At 38.9% G+C, this 12934-nt stretch overlaps 1 protein-coding gene across 1 annotated transcript in view; it reads left to right on the top strand.

Moving 5' to 3' along the window:
• Positions 1 to 12934, top strand: part of LOC124556617 (caspase activity and apoptosis inhibitor 1-like) — a 211202-nt gene that overhangs the window by 103701 nt on the left and 94567 nt on the right. Inside the window, exon 4 of the mRNA XM_047130584.1 lies at positions 11616 to 11700. Within this exon, the coding sequence (XP_046986540.1) occupies positions 11616 to 11700 (85 nt within the window). The remainder of the gene's footprint in view (positions 1 to 11615; positions 11701 to 12934) is intronic.

Below are 12934 nucleotides of genomic sequence, written 5' to 3'. Positions count from 1 at the left end.
GTGTCAAGTTCTTTAACTCACAGTGGAAATCCTCTTTTCTTCTGGTGTTATGTTCATGATGTAGGCAATTCGTTTCATACAGAGTGGGGTTATTTATTATGAAGCACATCAGTGAATATATGTACTGAGATGTTGCTGTCAGTATTTCAAGTCGTTTAAAAAGATTTCGACATGAGGTTCGTGGGGGTACACCACAAATGATTCTTATTGCTCTTTTTTGTGCTGTGAGGATTTTCTTTGCGGCAGGTGTATTCCCCCAGAAGATGATGCCATAACACATGACTGAATGAAAATAGCCAAAGTAAGCTGACTTTGAGATGGTAATGTCATTGAAGCGTGACAAAATTCGTAAAGCAAATGTTGCCGACGTCAGCCGTTTTAGTGTTTGTAGAACGTGATGTTCCCAGTTCAGCCTACTGTCCACGTATACGCCTAGGAATTTTGATAAGTACACTTGCTTTATCATCTGATCATTCTGTGTGATAACTATTTCTTTTGGGTTTTTGTGGGTTGTCTGGAACTGGATAAAATTGGTTTTTTCAGGTTTATTGAAAGGGAGTTAATACTAAACCAACCCAGAACTTCTTTAAGGATATCATTGACCTCGGATTCTAAGTCAGTAGCTGACACATTATCCACCACAATGCTCGTATCATCAGCGAACATTGTAAATTTACACTTCTTATTGATGGATAAAGGCAGGTCATTAACATATATGAGGAACAGCAAGGGCCCAAGCACTGATCCCTGTGGCACTCCATGCTGCACAATTCCCCACTCAGAGTCCACTGTATATTGTGATACACTATCTGAAACATCTAGAATAATCTTCTGCTTCCTATTTTCGAGGTACGATTTTAACCAGTTCCCTACAGGTCCTGTAATTCCATAATGACAGGCCTTCTTGAAGAGTATCTGGTGATCTACACAGTCGAACGCCTTTGATAGGTCGCATGAGACACCAATTGCCAGCCTCTTGCTGTTTATAGACTCTAGAACATCATTTGTGAATGAGAAAATTGTGTTATCTATTGAAACTCCCTTTTGAAAACCAAACTGCTGACTGTTAATGATGTTCAGGTCACCAAGGTGTGCCACAATCCTGTTGTACAGAGCTTTTTCTAGGACTTTTGAAAATGTTGTTAATAGAGAGATAGGGCGATAGTTTGACACATTTGTAACATCCCCTGCTTTGTACAGGGGCCTGACAACAGAGTATTTCATTCTATCTGGAAACACTCCTTGTTGCATGGATGTGTTGCAGATGTGAGACAAAACTTTGGTCACTTCACTACAGCAAGCCTTCAACAGCTTGCTTGAAATATCGTCGATACCAGCAGAATGTTTATTTTTCAAAGACTGTATGATTTTTTTGATTTCATTGGCAGTAATGGGAAGCACACTTATTTTACTGAAAGGTTCTGGAAAATTATTTTTCATTATATGGGCAGCTTTATCTACAGAACCATGGCAACCTATCTGTGTTGGGACAGTTAAAAAATGTTGGTTAAAGATTTCAGCAATTTCCTCACTATTAGTTATCTCTGAGTTGTCAACAGTTAAAACAATATTTTTGTCTTTGGTGTAGTTTACAGTCCTTGTTTCTCCCTTTATCACATTCCAGATTGTTTTAATTTTATTTTCAGAATTAGTAATTTCAGATGCTATACACATACTTTTAGAGTGGAAGTGACCTGTGTTAAAATCATGAACTGTCATCACTTTACCCATTAAAATATGTTCCTGTGGGCCTTTGTAAAGCAACAGACAATGCCCTTCATAAATGTTATCCAGTTGTTGTTCCATGTTGCATGGGGACTGTCTCAATCTCTCTTTTATTTTAGTTACTGCTTCACTGTTTTTTTAATCAGGTACCAGTTTTTAATTCGCAATTCTATTCTTTAGCTTTTCAGAGTGGACATTCATCATTGATGATGGTTTTTGTCAATTGAAGGAGGCTGAGAACTCTGCCTAGCCACTGCAACTGTTACTCTGCGACATTCTGTAACAACTCCCTATACCAAATGACACAGCATTTGTAACCAATCTTCTTTTGGTATGAAATTACAAATTTTATTTATTAAATACATATTGGCTCAATCTTTGTGGGGCATATGTGATCCACGCCTAGTTTCCTAACTAGATGCATAATATTTTCTTCCCTGCTTAAGTTTGTTCACTCAATACTTTGAGATTTCAGATAACTTCATTTCTCCATTATCAAAATATTAATTCATAACATTTTCTGTACGGATATACACCAGAAGATGCAACTTAAAAGTTGTGTGTGTCTGTAATCAACTTAAATAAATACAGCCACAGCAGACCATTGGACTTAACATTCAGTTTTATATTTTAACAGTTTTAACACCTCTAACACTATTACACAGTATGAATTGCTCAATCAGTTTGCATACCTTGAAAGTGATAATGACTGTATGTATTGAAATAAGTTATAATATTGTAGAGATTGCTGTTTTTCCTGGAACAATGTTCCAAAAAAGGATAAGGAGTATGTTGAAGTAAGCACTTGGCCATAATATCATCCTCAAACTTGCTGACAATGAGTTTCAAAGAGTTTACAGAAATGAATTTTTGTGATTAGAGACAATGTTGACTAGCACTGCAGAGTGAACTCCTACAGTTGCTATTTGCCAGCAGCAACTACCTGAAGGTGGCAAGCAGTTGCCTCAAGGTAATATTGTGGGAGTTACACTATGTGATATGACATCAGACCTGAGAACTGTATATTCAACAGATGCACTGGGAAAGACTAACGTGTCACAATATGTAAAATGTTGTAAGACTTGACAGTAATAAATGAATGCAAAAAGTGAAATACCTAATAAACAAACAAAATTTAAGCATTTAGACTTTGGTGTTGAATGGTGTCTAAAAATGGCTGTGATTGTGTGTTCTATGTTAATGATGTGAAGTTCAAATGTAGATAGTAGAGTCAATGTATGAAGGTATGGCATACTGGTGAACTGAGGGATGAGTCTTTGCATTCTCTTCGTGTTGGAAATTCAAGTCTGGGAGAAATTTCAAACAGACCAACATTATTATTTTTAGATATCTATGGAGACTATATTTTATATTTATTTATTCTTGGCAAGATTTGGGCTTTGAATGCTGACTTAAATCTAGCTGTATGTTTATTGTCTCAACAGTTAAAACGTACAAAACATATTGAATAGAAATTATCTTACGACAATATATTGCATTATAGAAATGCAAATGGAAACTGGATGTTGATCTAGGTTTCGGCACGGATAATGATGCCTTCTTCGGAACACACTAAAACTACAAACTGCCTAAAGAGGCATGGTCCAACATTAATACAGAATGCCCAAAAGTGCAAAAGACTCGCATAAAATGTGAAATAAACGGGACATAGACATAACACTAGAAAAAATAGACTAGAGAGAGAGAGAGAATAGCATAATGTGGCAGGAGGGTCATACCAAAAATATTTGATTTATCATAACTTTACATACACGGAATATTTGTGTGATGGATGCTCACTTCTTTGGCCACTTTTAATACCTGCTTTGGGCCTCATGCAGTCCGCGGGCCATATGTTGGACACCCCTGTTTGAAAAGTTGTACTTTATCTATTTTTCTACATAATTTTCATTTTGGTTGATGCAATGTTGTAGATGCCGTGACAGTTTTTGCATACCCTCCTCATACGAGCTCACCACTGTGTCATCGAGAAGGCATGGAACCTTGCCTTTCATCATTGGAGGTGAATTGCCCTTCAGGTGGTAGTCACTGTGTGCCACATCCAGATTACAGGGTGGGTGGGTGATGATTTTCCATTCAAATTTTAGCAAGAGAGTGACAGTTTGTCAGGTAATGTGTGGATGAGCGCTGCTCAAAATTTTCTTCTCCATTTCTGGATTGCTTGTCTCATGTTTTTTTGATGGTTTACAGTACCAGTCTGCATTTTTTGTGGTACCACCAGGCATAGTCTACTGATGGTATCCCCTTTTGATCTCAAAAGACTTTACTGGCAGACTATGTTTGATTGAGCCGGCCGAAGTGGCCGTGCGGTTAAAGGTGCTGCAGTCTGGAACCGCAAGACCGCTACGGTCGCAGGTTCGAATCCTGCCTCGGGCATGGATGTTTGTGATGTCCTTAGGTTAGTTAGGTTTAACTAGTTCTAAGTTATAGGGGACTAATGACCTCAGCAGTTGAGTCCCATAGTGCTCAGAGCCATTTGAACCATTTTTGATTGAATTTTGTGAAGAACAACACTGCCACTGATTGTCATTTGGTCTTATGTTTAAAGTGGAATGCTCAGGTTGGAGTTCCATTCTCAACAGCTATTGATTTAGAACTCAACATCCCAGTAAGGTGCATGTGTGCTTGTTTTGGAATGGGGGAAACCACCAATAACAAAAGTGTGGCCAACATTCTCTCTGCATCCCCAATGTTTTGGAGCCCTTTCTTTTGCGATTATTCGAGTAAGTCAGCCCTCTTCCTCTGCTTGTTCAGCTTGTGACAAGGTACTCATAATTACCCTTATAGACCATCAAATAAAACCTGTGTAAGATACCATAAAGACACTCAAAACACTTTTGAACCCCTGACATTCCACATACCTTTCGACCATGCTGTTTAGAAATTGATGGGCTGAAACTAAACATTTAGCCAACAAGAGAATTTGTAGCTCGCTTGTAAAATGTACAGCAATCTGTTGTTCTAGGCAGTACATGAATTTTTAGTGGGATTGCTATTTGGGAATTAGACGAGTAATTTCTGATTTGTGATTGCCGGCAAATGCTACTTATGCTGAGTTATCGCAGTTTTAGCATGTGAATATGGCAACTGTCATTTTGGAAGAAAGAGATGCAATGTCATTGTCCACATTGAAATGGGAGAAATCTCATTGGCCAACAGTTTGAGATCATTGTCACCATGACTGAAAGACCCATTTTTAGATAAATAAAATTTATTTTTATTTCTAATAGAAATTTTTTAACCTGATTAGATTATGGCCAATAGTTCTTCTCTTATGTCTAACAAGGCATTTGCATATTTTACACTACATTCATTACAACAAGCACAATACAAAATTAAATCTAATATAGACCCCAAAACTTAGAAATTATTGGGACATAAATAACATGGAGGGTGGGGGGGGGGGGGGGGAGGGGAATAAAAAAACACACAGTTTATATTTATACATCACAGGTCCAACAATAAAGGCAAATTACAGCCAGGTGAGCACAAGCTAAGAGAAGAGGTGGAAGAATGGGAGGGGGAGTGGGCAGGGAGAGGGGGGGGGGGGAGAGGGAGAGAGAGAGAGAGAGAGAGAGAGAGAGAGAGAGAGAGAGAGAGAGAGAGAGAGAGAGAGAGGGGGGGGGGGGCGGTAGAGGGAGGAGGAGGAGGAGGAATGTGATAAAACACAAGTAAAGAAGATTGGGGAAAAGACTGTGGCATGAAAGACTGATAAATGACAAGAGAAAGAAGCATACCTGGGACAAAATGGGAGCATACATTTCACTGTTTCGACCACGGGAAGCTGGCCAAATAAGTTAATTTTTGAGGGAAGACTTATGTCTCCAGAACACCGCAGACCCTCCTTTCCTTGTACTCAGATCGTCGTAAGGTTTCCTGATGTTTACAGTAAGCCAGATGCTATACGTGACGAGCATGAATGTGATTTATCTGATCAGAGAACACATTTCCAGACCTCTGTGGCCCCCCTTTTTATCTTTCTTCACCCAGTGTAATTTGTCAACTTTCTTGACAGAAACGAAGAATGTACCTTGCATGCAACTCTCCATATGTCTGTGAAATTCAGTGCCATACAGGCTTTGTTCATAAATACTTTGGAAAGAACTGGCATTGATGCACTGCAGCATTTTCTGTCTTTTAGGGAAGTGATTAATGACAATTTGGAACACGCACTTACTGCTGCATTCTATTGTGATCATAATTTTGCTGTAATTCTGACAAGACTGTTTTTTCAGATCAAGGTTTCTGTCACTGCCCAGTGAACCTGTAGGATAGTGCAAAGCAATGCACCTAAAGAATTTTCATACTGTTTCTCAATATCATGTTTAGGATTTTGCTCATGATGATGCTCAAAGGCAGATCACCCTTTTTGCCACACTATGTGCAGGACTAAGTCATGTGATAGAGGGCTTAGGGTCTTTATATAAGGACTTTACAAAAGAGGATCCTGTAATGACAGTGGGTGGGGCATATGACATAGGTGGTGACTTGGACAAGATAGCTTCCCCGACTCTGGGCACCAACATACACTTTGTTCATCTGTTCCGGCGTCATGATCTGCCACACCTTGATGGAGCTATGAGGCTAATCAATGTGGGGTTAGGGATGGCACTGAGGGCAGCAAACTTTGCTCATGTTTCTCTGGTGCCCGTTGGGACTATCAAGAGATGGGGTTTCACTAGGCATGGCCTACATATAAACAGGACTGGGAAGGGAGATCGGTACAATTGATTCATGAAAGTATAGAGTGTGGATCTCAGGCCACACATGGTCAAATACCTGTTGTCATGGGTAGGAAAAGTAAGTCTTTTTAGGATAAACCCAGACAACAGGTTCCCCTGCCTAAAGGATATCTCCAGCACTTTAAAACATACTGAAACACTCACTCACAAGACAGATTTCAACACTCTAAATATCGCACATACCAGATGTCGCAAAGAAAAACAAACAATTGGAAAGAGTAACATGGGGCATTTCACAGACTTAACAATCCTCCATCAAAACATGCAATCAATAAAAAAATAATATTCAACTATTCGAAGCTGAGCTCCAGTCTTTGAACTGCGCAGTAATTTGTGTTACTAAGCACTTGTGTAGAGACAGAAATCCAACATGTAGTGTTATCATCTTATGAAAGGACAAATGTGCTGCAGAACTGCTTCAAAGGGTGGAGGATCATGCATTTATATCCAAAAACGAACACAGTTCAAATCAAGACATGACCTCAGTACAGCAAGTGAAGACAAACACTTTGAAATATCAGCTATTGAAATAACAGGGCTTTGATACCACCAATAAATTAATCATTTTATGTGTTTATAGCTCTCCCAGTGGTAGTGTTGGCACTTTTTTCAATAAATTAACAGAAGTTCTAGATAAAGTCTCAAGTACAAAGGTAAACATAATTCTGTATGGGGACATTAACATCAACACTAATATCATAAATGAATCCAGCAGCACCCTCTTAAATATCCTTCAAAGTTTTGCTATGTCCCTATTGGTCAATAGTGCAACAAGGATTACTGCATCAGTAATTGACCATGTGACCACAAATATAGACAGGAAAAAATGTGATGTAGCTGTAAAAGATCTCAGACTATCATACCATCCCTGTCAAATAACAACAGTAAAATCAGGCATCAGATCATTCCCTAAACTACAAGCCTAGAAACCACATCTATCAGAAATCAAAATAAAAGATTTTTCAAAGGAACTTGCAAAACAAAGCTATGATAAAGTGTATAGGGAAACCAATGTGAATGTGAAATTCTCTAAATTCTCCACATTATTTAAATTGAACTTTGAAAAGGCATTTCCAAAAGTATGCATGTCTACATCAACATCTCACAAAAACAGGTCAATAACCGCAGGTATTAAGAAGTCCTCCCACACTCTTACACCTCAGTTCCATTAAAAAGCTGCAATAATCCAGAATTCTTAAATTTCTATCATGGATACAAAAAGATCTATAGGAAGGTGCTGATTGCCGCAAAAAAGTCATTTAATTACAAAATAATATATAATGAAGAGAATAAAAGCAAAGCAGTCTGGGATGTTATAAAAAAGGAAATGGGGAGAGGCAAAGGAACGCAGAATAACATACTGCTAAGGGAGGGGGCTAGGGTAATAAATGATCCACAACACTTAGCAAACCATGTAAATGAATATTTTTAAAGTATTGCAGAGAAGTTACAACAAAAATTCTCCCAAACAAATATAACACCTGTAAATAATGTTGCACTAAATACAGTGATGTTATTTCCAACCACAGAGAATGAAGCAAACTGTTCAAAAACTAAAAAATAAAGTCAGTAGGCTTAGATGAAGTACCAATGTGTGTGCTAAAACAATGCGTAGAGATAATATAAGGCCCCTTAACAAATGTAATAAATGAATCCTTTGCATCAGGGACATTTCCCGAACAGTTAAAACAGGCAAGAGTTGTACCATTGCTTAAGAAAGATAATGCAGAAGATGTAGAAAATTACCGGCCCATTACCATGCTGTCACCATTCTCAGAAATAATAGAAGCAATTATGAAAGGCAGATTAATGAATTACTTGAATAAATACAACCTTTTAAACGAATCACAATTTGGTTTCCGAAGTGGCAAAAATATGGAGTCAGCCATAGTAGAGTTCACAAAGGTGGTACTTGATGCTCTTGACAAAGATGAGTGTGTCACAGGCATATTTTTGGGTCTTAATAAGGCCTTTGATACAGTTGACCACAAGATTCAATTAAATAAATTAGAAGCATTGGGAATAAGAGGGCAAAGAATAAAACTGTACAATAAATTACCAATAGAGAGAAAAGAAATTGCAAAAATACACTTATTTAAAAAGACAGCTAAAAAGTACCTGTTATGCGATACATTTTATACATTGAAGGATTAATTAGATAAAACACAGTTGGGGGTTCGGTAAAAAAAAAAAAAAAAAAAAAAATACACTACTGGCCATTAAAATTGCTACACCAAGAAGAAATGCAGATGATAAATGGGTGTTCATTGGACAAATATGTTATACTAGAACTGACATGCGATTACATTTTCACGCAATTTGGGTGCAGAGATCCTGAGAAATCAGTACCCAGAACAACCACCTCTGGCCGTAATAACGGCTTTGATACGCCTGGGCATTGAGTCAAACAGAGCTTGGATGGCGTGTACAGGTACAGCTGCCCATGCAGCTTCAACACGATCCCACAGTTCATCAAGAGTAGTGACTGGCGTATTGTGATGAGCTGGTTGCTCGGCTACCATTGAACAGACGTTTTCAGTTGGTGAGATATCTGGAGAATGTGCTGGCCAGGGCAGCAGTCGAACATTTTCTGTATGCAGAAAGACTTGTACAGGACCTGCAACATGCGATTGTGCATTATCATGCTGAAATGTAGGGTTTCGCAGGGATCGAACGAAGGGTAGAGCCACGGGTTGTAACACACCTTAAATGTAACATCCACTGTTCAAAGTGCCGTCAATGCGAACAAGAGATGACCGATATGTGTAACCAGTGGCACCCCATACCATCATGCCGGGTGATACGCCAGTCTGGCGATGACGCATACACACTTTCAATGTGCATTCATCACAATGTCGTCAAACATGGATGCGACCATCATGATACTGTCAACAGAACCTGGATTCATCTGAAAAAATGTTTTGCCATTCGTGCACCCAGGTTCGTCATTGAGTACACCATCGCAGGCGCTCCTGTCTGTGATGCAGCTTCAAGGGTAACCGCAGCCATGGTCTCGAAGCTGATAGTCCATGCTGCTGCAAGCGTTGTTGAACTGTTTGTGCAGATGGTGGTTGTCTTGCAAACGTCCCCATATGTTGACTCAGGGATCGAGACGTGGCTGCACGATTCGTTACAGCCATGTGGATAAGATGCCTGTCATCTCGACTGCTAGTGATACGAGGCCGTTGGGATCCAGCATGGCGTTCTGTAATACCCTCCTGAACCCACCAATTCCATATTCTGCTAACAGTCATTGGATCTCTACCAACACGAGCAGCGGTGTCACGATATGATAAACCGCAATTGCGATAGGCTATAATCCGCACCGAGCGAGGTGGCGCAGTGGTTAGCACACTGGACTCGGATTCGGGAGGACGACGGTTCAATCCCGTCTCCAGCCATCCTGATTTAGGTTTTCCGTGATTTCCCTAAATCGCTTCAGGCAAATGCCGGGATGGTTCCATTGAAAGGGCACGGCCGATTTCCTTCCCAATCCTTCCCTAACCCGAGCATGAGCTCCGTCTCTAATGACCTCGTTGTCGACGGGACGTTCAACACTAACCACCACCACCACCACCACCACCACCACCACCACCTATAATCCGCCCTTTATCAAAGTCGGAAAACGAGATGTTATGAATTTCTCCTCCTTACATGAGGCATCACAACACCGTTTCACTAGGCAATGCCAGTCAACTGCTGTTTGTGTATGAGAAGTCGGTTGGAAACTTTCCTCATGTCACCACGTTGTAGGTGTCGCCACCGGCGCCAACCTTGTGTGAATGCTCTGAAAAGCTACCAGTTACAGTGCTGGCACTACAAATTGCACGTCATGCTTACACGAAAGCAAACGAAAGGCTTGGAAGTAAAACTCGCTTTAAATGTTGTTTGTAAACGAAACTGAAATCATCATGTACATTAAAATCTATATATCTGAAATGGAAACTCACCTTTTTTTGCCAGGCGTTTGTGGTGATACGCCAGGATGATTCTTGGAAAATTGTTTGAATCTTCCAATGCTACGCATGCTTTGTCCTGTGTATGTAGCAGCTCTCACTGAAGATTGTAAATGGGGTGAAGCAGTTTTTTCTGCTCCCTTTCCCTTTCGCAGCATTCAATCACACGCAATATAATTTTGCGAGCATCGCTACGTAATACTGGTTTCCTTCTAGGCCTACCGGTAGGGGATGTTGGCGACTCCCGAGATGGGCCAGCAACTGCCTCTTCACTCATTTTAATAATGCTTAGCACAACTGCACAATAAAAACACGTAGAACAGTACAGTGCAAAACAATAATGAAGCAGACGACAATGGCTACCTTGTACAACACAGTCAGCTACGTAATGTTGGCAGCAGTCGAAACTGTGTGCCTACCGATGCCTCCCGACGTTTACCGACTTCTACCGATTCAGGACTAGGGAGAGGTCTGCCATCTAAAAGTTTACACACTGTACATCTGCCTTGTGCCCAGTGTTACACATGGCAAAGAGGGCAGACACTTAGCTATGCTATTTTGTTGACACACTGCACACTAATTTAAACTTCTGAAGATGTTCTTGCTTGTCACTCCACTCCAGTCCAATCCAATCCAATCCAATCCACTACCTTCTATTCTAGCAGCAGGTGTTCCAAGTTATTGTTACCTTCAATAAGCTAGTTTTTTCATGAGGTTATTTTGCGGTTAGTATTTTGGTGGTGTTGAAGGGTAAAGGGGCCATATGCCACAGCACGGATTGGAATTCCAGCGTTTGCTTCATACTTACATAGTCAATCCAGCATATTGTATTAGTTCATATTTGCTTTTTGATAAATGTGAATCAGTGAGTTTCCATAGATTTAGAAAAGATTTCTGTAGTTGTGAATAATTTCTTTGTGTTATGATGTATCTACAGTAATTATTCATATGTGATAGCTGGAAAATCTGGTGCACCTTTGCAAGTGACATTTTTAAATTTTTTCCTTAAGTATTTCTTGATATTTGTGTAGGAGTAATGGTTATGACTAAGTCATTCTCTTGTTAACCAACAATTATCACATTTCCCTTGGATGCTATCTTAATATCTTTTTATTTGTGTCATCTCTTAAATTCACTATTGAAATAGTTTTTTATATCTTCTTCTCTTCAGGATGCTACACTTGATGAATTGAAGATAATCTGCTATGAAGAGCTTTGTAGTCTTACAGATGAAGCTTTAAAGTCAATTTTGGAAGGTTAGTAAGATATTTATATGAAAGTTTGTAAACAGTACTTGACTGTTGTTTTGCTGCTGTCACTGCATAAAAATACAATCTCTGCTTGAACATACCTTTCACTTTTGAAACACCCAAAAATCATATTGGTTGCACTTAATTTCACAATTCTTGTATTCAGAATATTAGTAAAGAGTTGTTAGTCTATAGATCTATTGATAATATCATTTTGTGAAGGTATTTTGCCAGAAATGAGACTTATAACATCTCATAATTGACTTTTCTATTGGAATGTTGTCTTAGTTGAATATAATGATCTGACCTCATCCCAAACAGCTTCATAAATCATTTTCTCCTACAGTAATGACAAATATTTAATAACGTTTGTTACAAATACTATTTCTGACTCCTTCCTGTTATAAGTAACTAAAATGGGCTGTGATGTAAAAGAAAAAGACTATGTGAATAATTTTTCTGCTGACAAACCTATGCGTCCATGGAGAGTATATGAGTATGTAAATAGTAGAGTTCAGTACATATTGTGAATAATTACATAAAACTTAACAATTTTTTTTATAATCAAACATTATTAAAAGCTGTAATAACTTTATTCTGCAAGAATTGAATGCAAGGACTTGCAGATACTGTATTCTGTACAATAGCAACTAGTTTAATGAATCATCAGTTTTAGAGGTGCAAAATGAATATATTATTGATTTGTTACACATATCAATATTAAGTTCTGGATACGTAAATCGTCTCAGACGAAACTCGTGAAGTGAATCTCCAATCTCCACTGTATTGTAACCAATAATTTCTTCCATTGTTTGGCCACTGCAGAGAACATAGTAGAATTACACAATTTCATTGCAAAATTGTTTCATCCTAAAAATTTGATTAATTGATTAAATCAGTAGAGACAGTACTGTTTTCTGTATTCAGTTGTTAAGCAGTGAAATTAGTAGTTATCAGTGTTGTTTGAAATACACTGCCAGAAAAACTTAGGACACCCTTTTACAGGTTCACAATTCGCTAAAGATTTATGGAGTACATAAAATGATTACATTTACAGATCAGTAGCACAAGTGGTTCTGAGGTACCCGGTATTGACCAGTGCTGAACATCCATATTAGTACGTGGTGTAGCCTCTATGGGTAACAATGCAGGTGCTAACTCTGGCATCCAGTCAATTGTACAGATGGCAAATACTGTCGTGGAGTGTGTTGTTCAAGCCTGCTTGACCAGGTCACGTAGT

The sequence above is a fragment of the Schistocerca americana genome, chromosome X, assembly GCF_021461395.2.
Source record: "Schistocerca americana isolate TAMUIC-IGC-003095 chromosome X, iqSchAmer2.1, whole genome shotgun sequence".
Taxonomy (NCBI): domain Eukaryota; kingdom Metazoa; phylum Arthropoda; class Insecta; order Orthoptera; family Acrididae; genus Schistocerca; species Schistocerca americana.
Note: the sequence above shows the minus strand (reverse complement) of the source record. Positions and strands in the feature narration are given on the sequence as shown.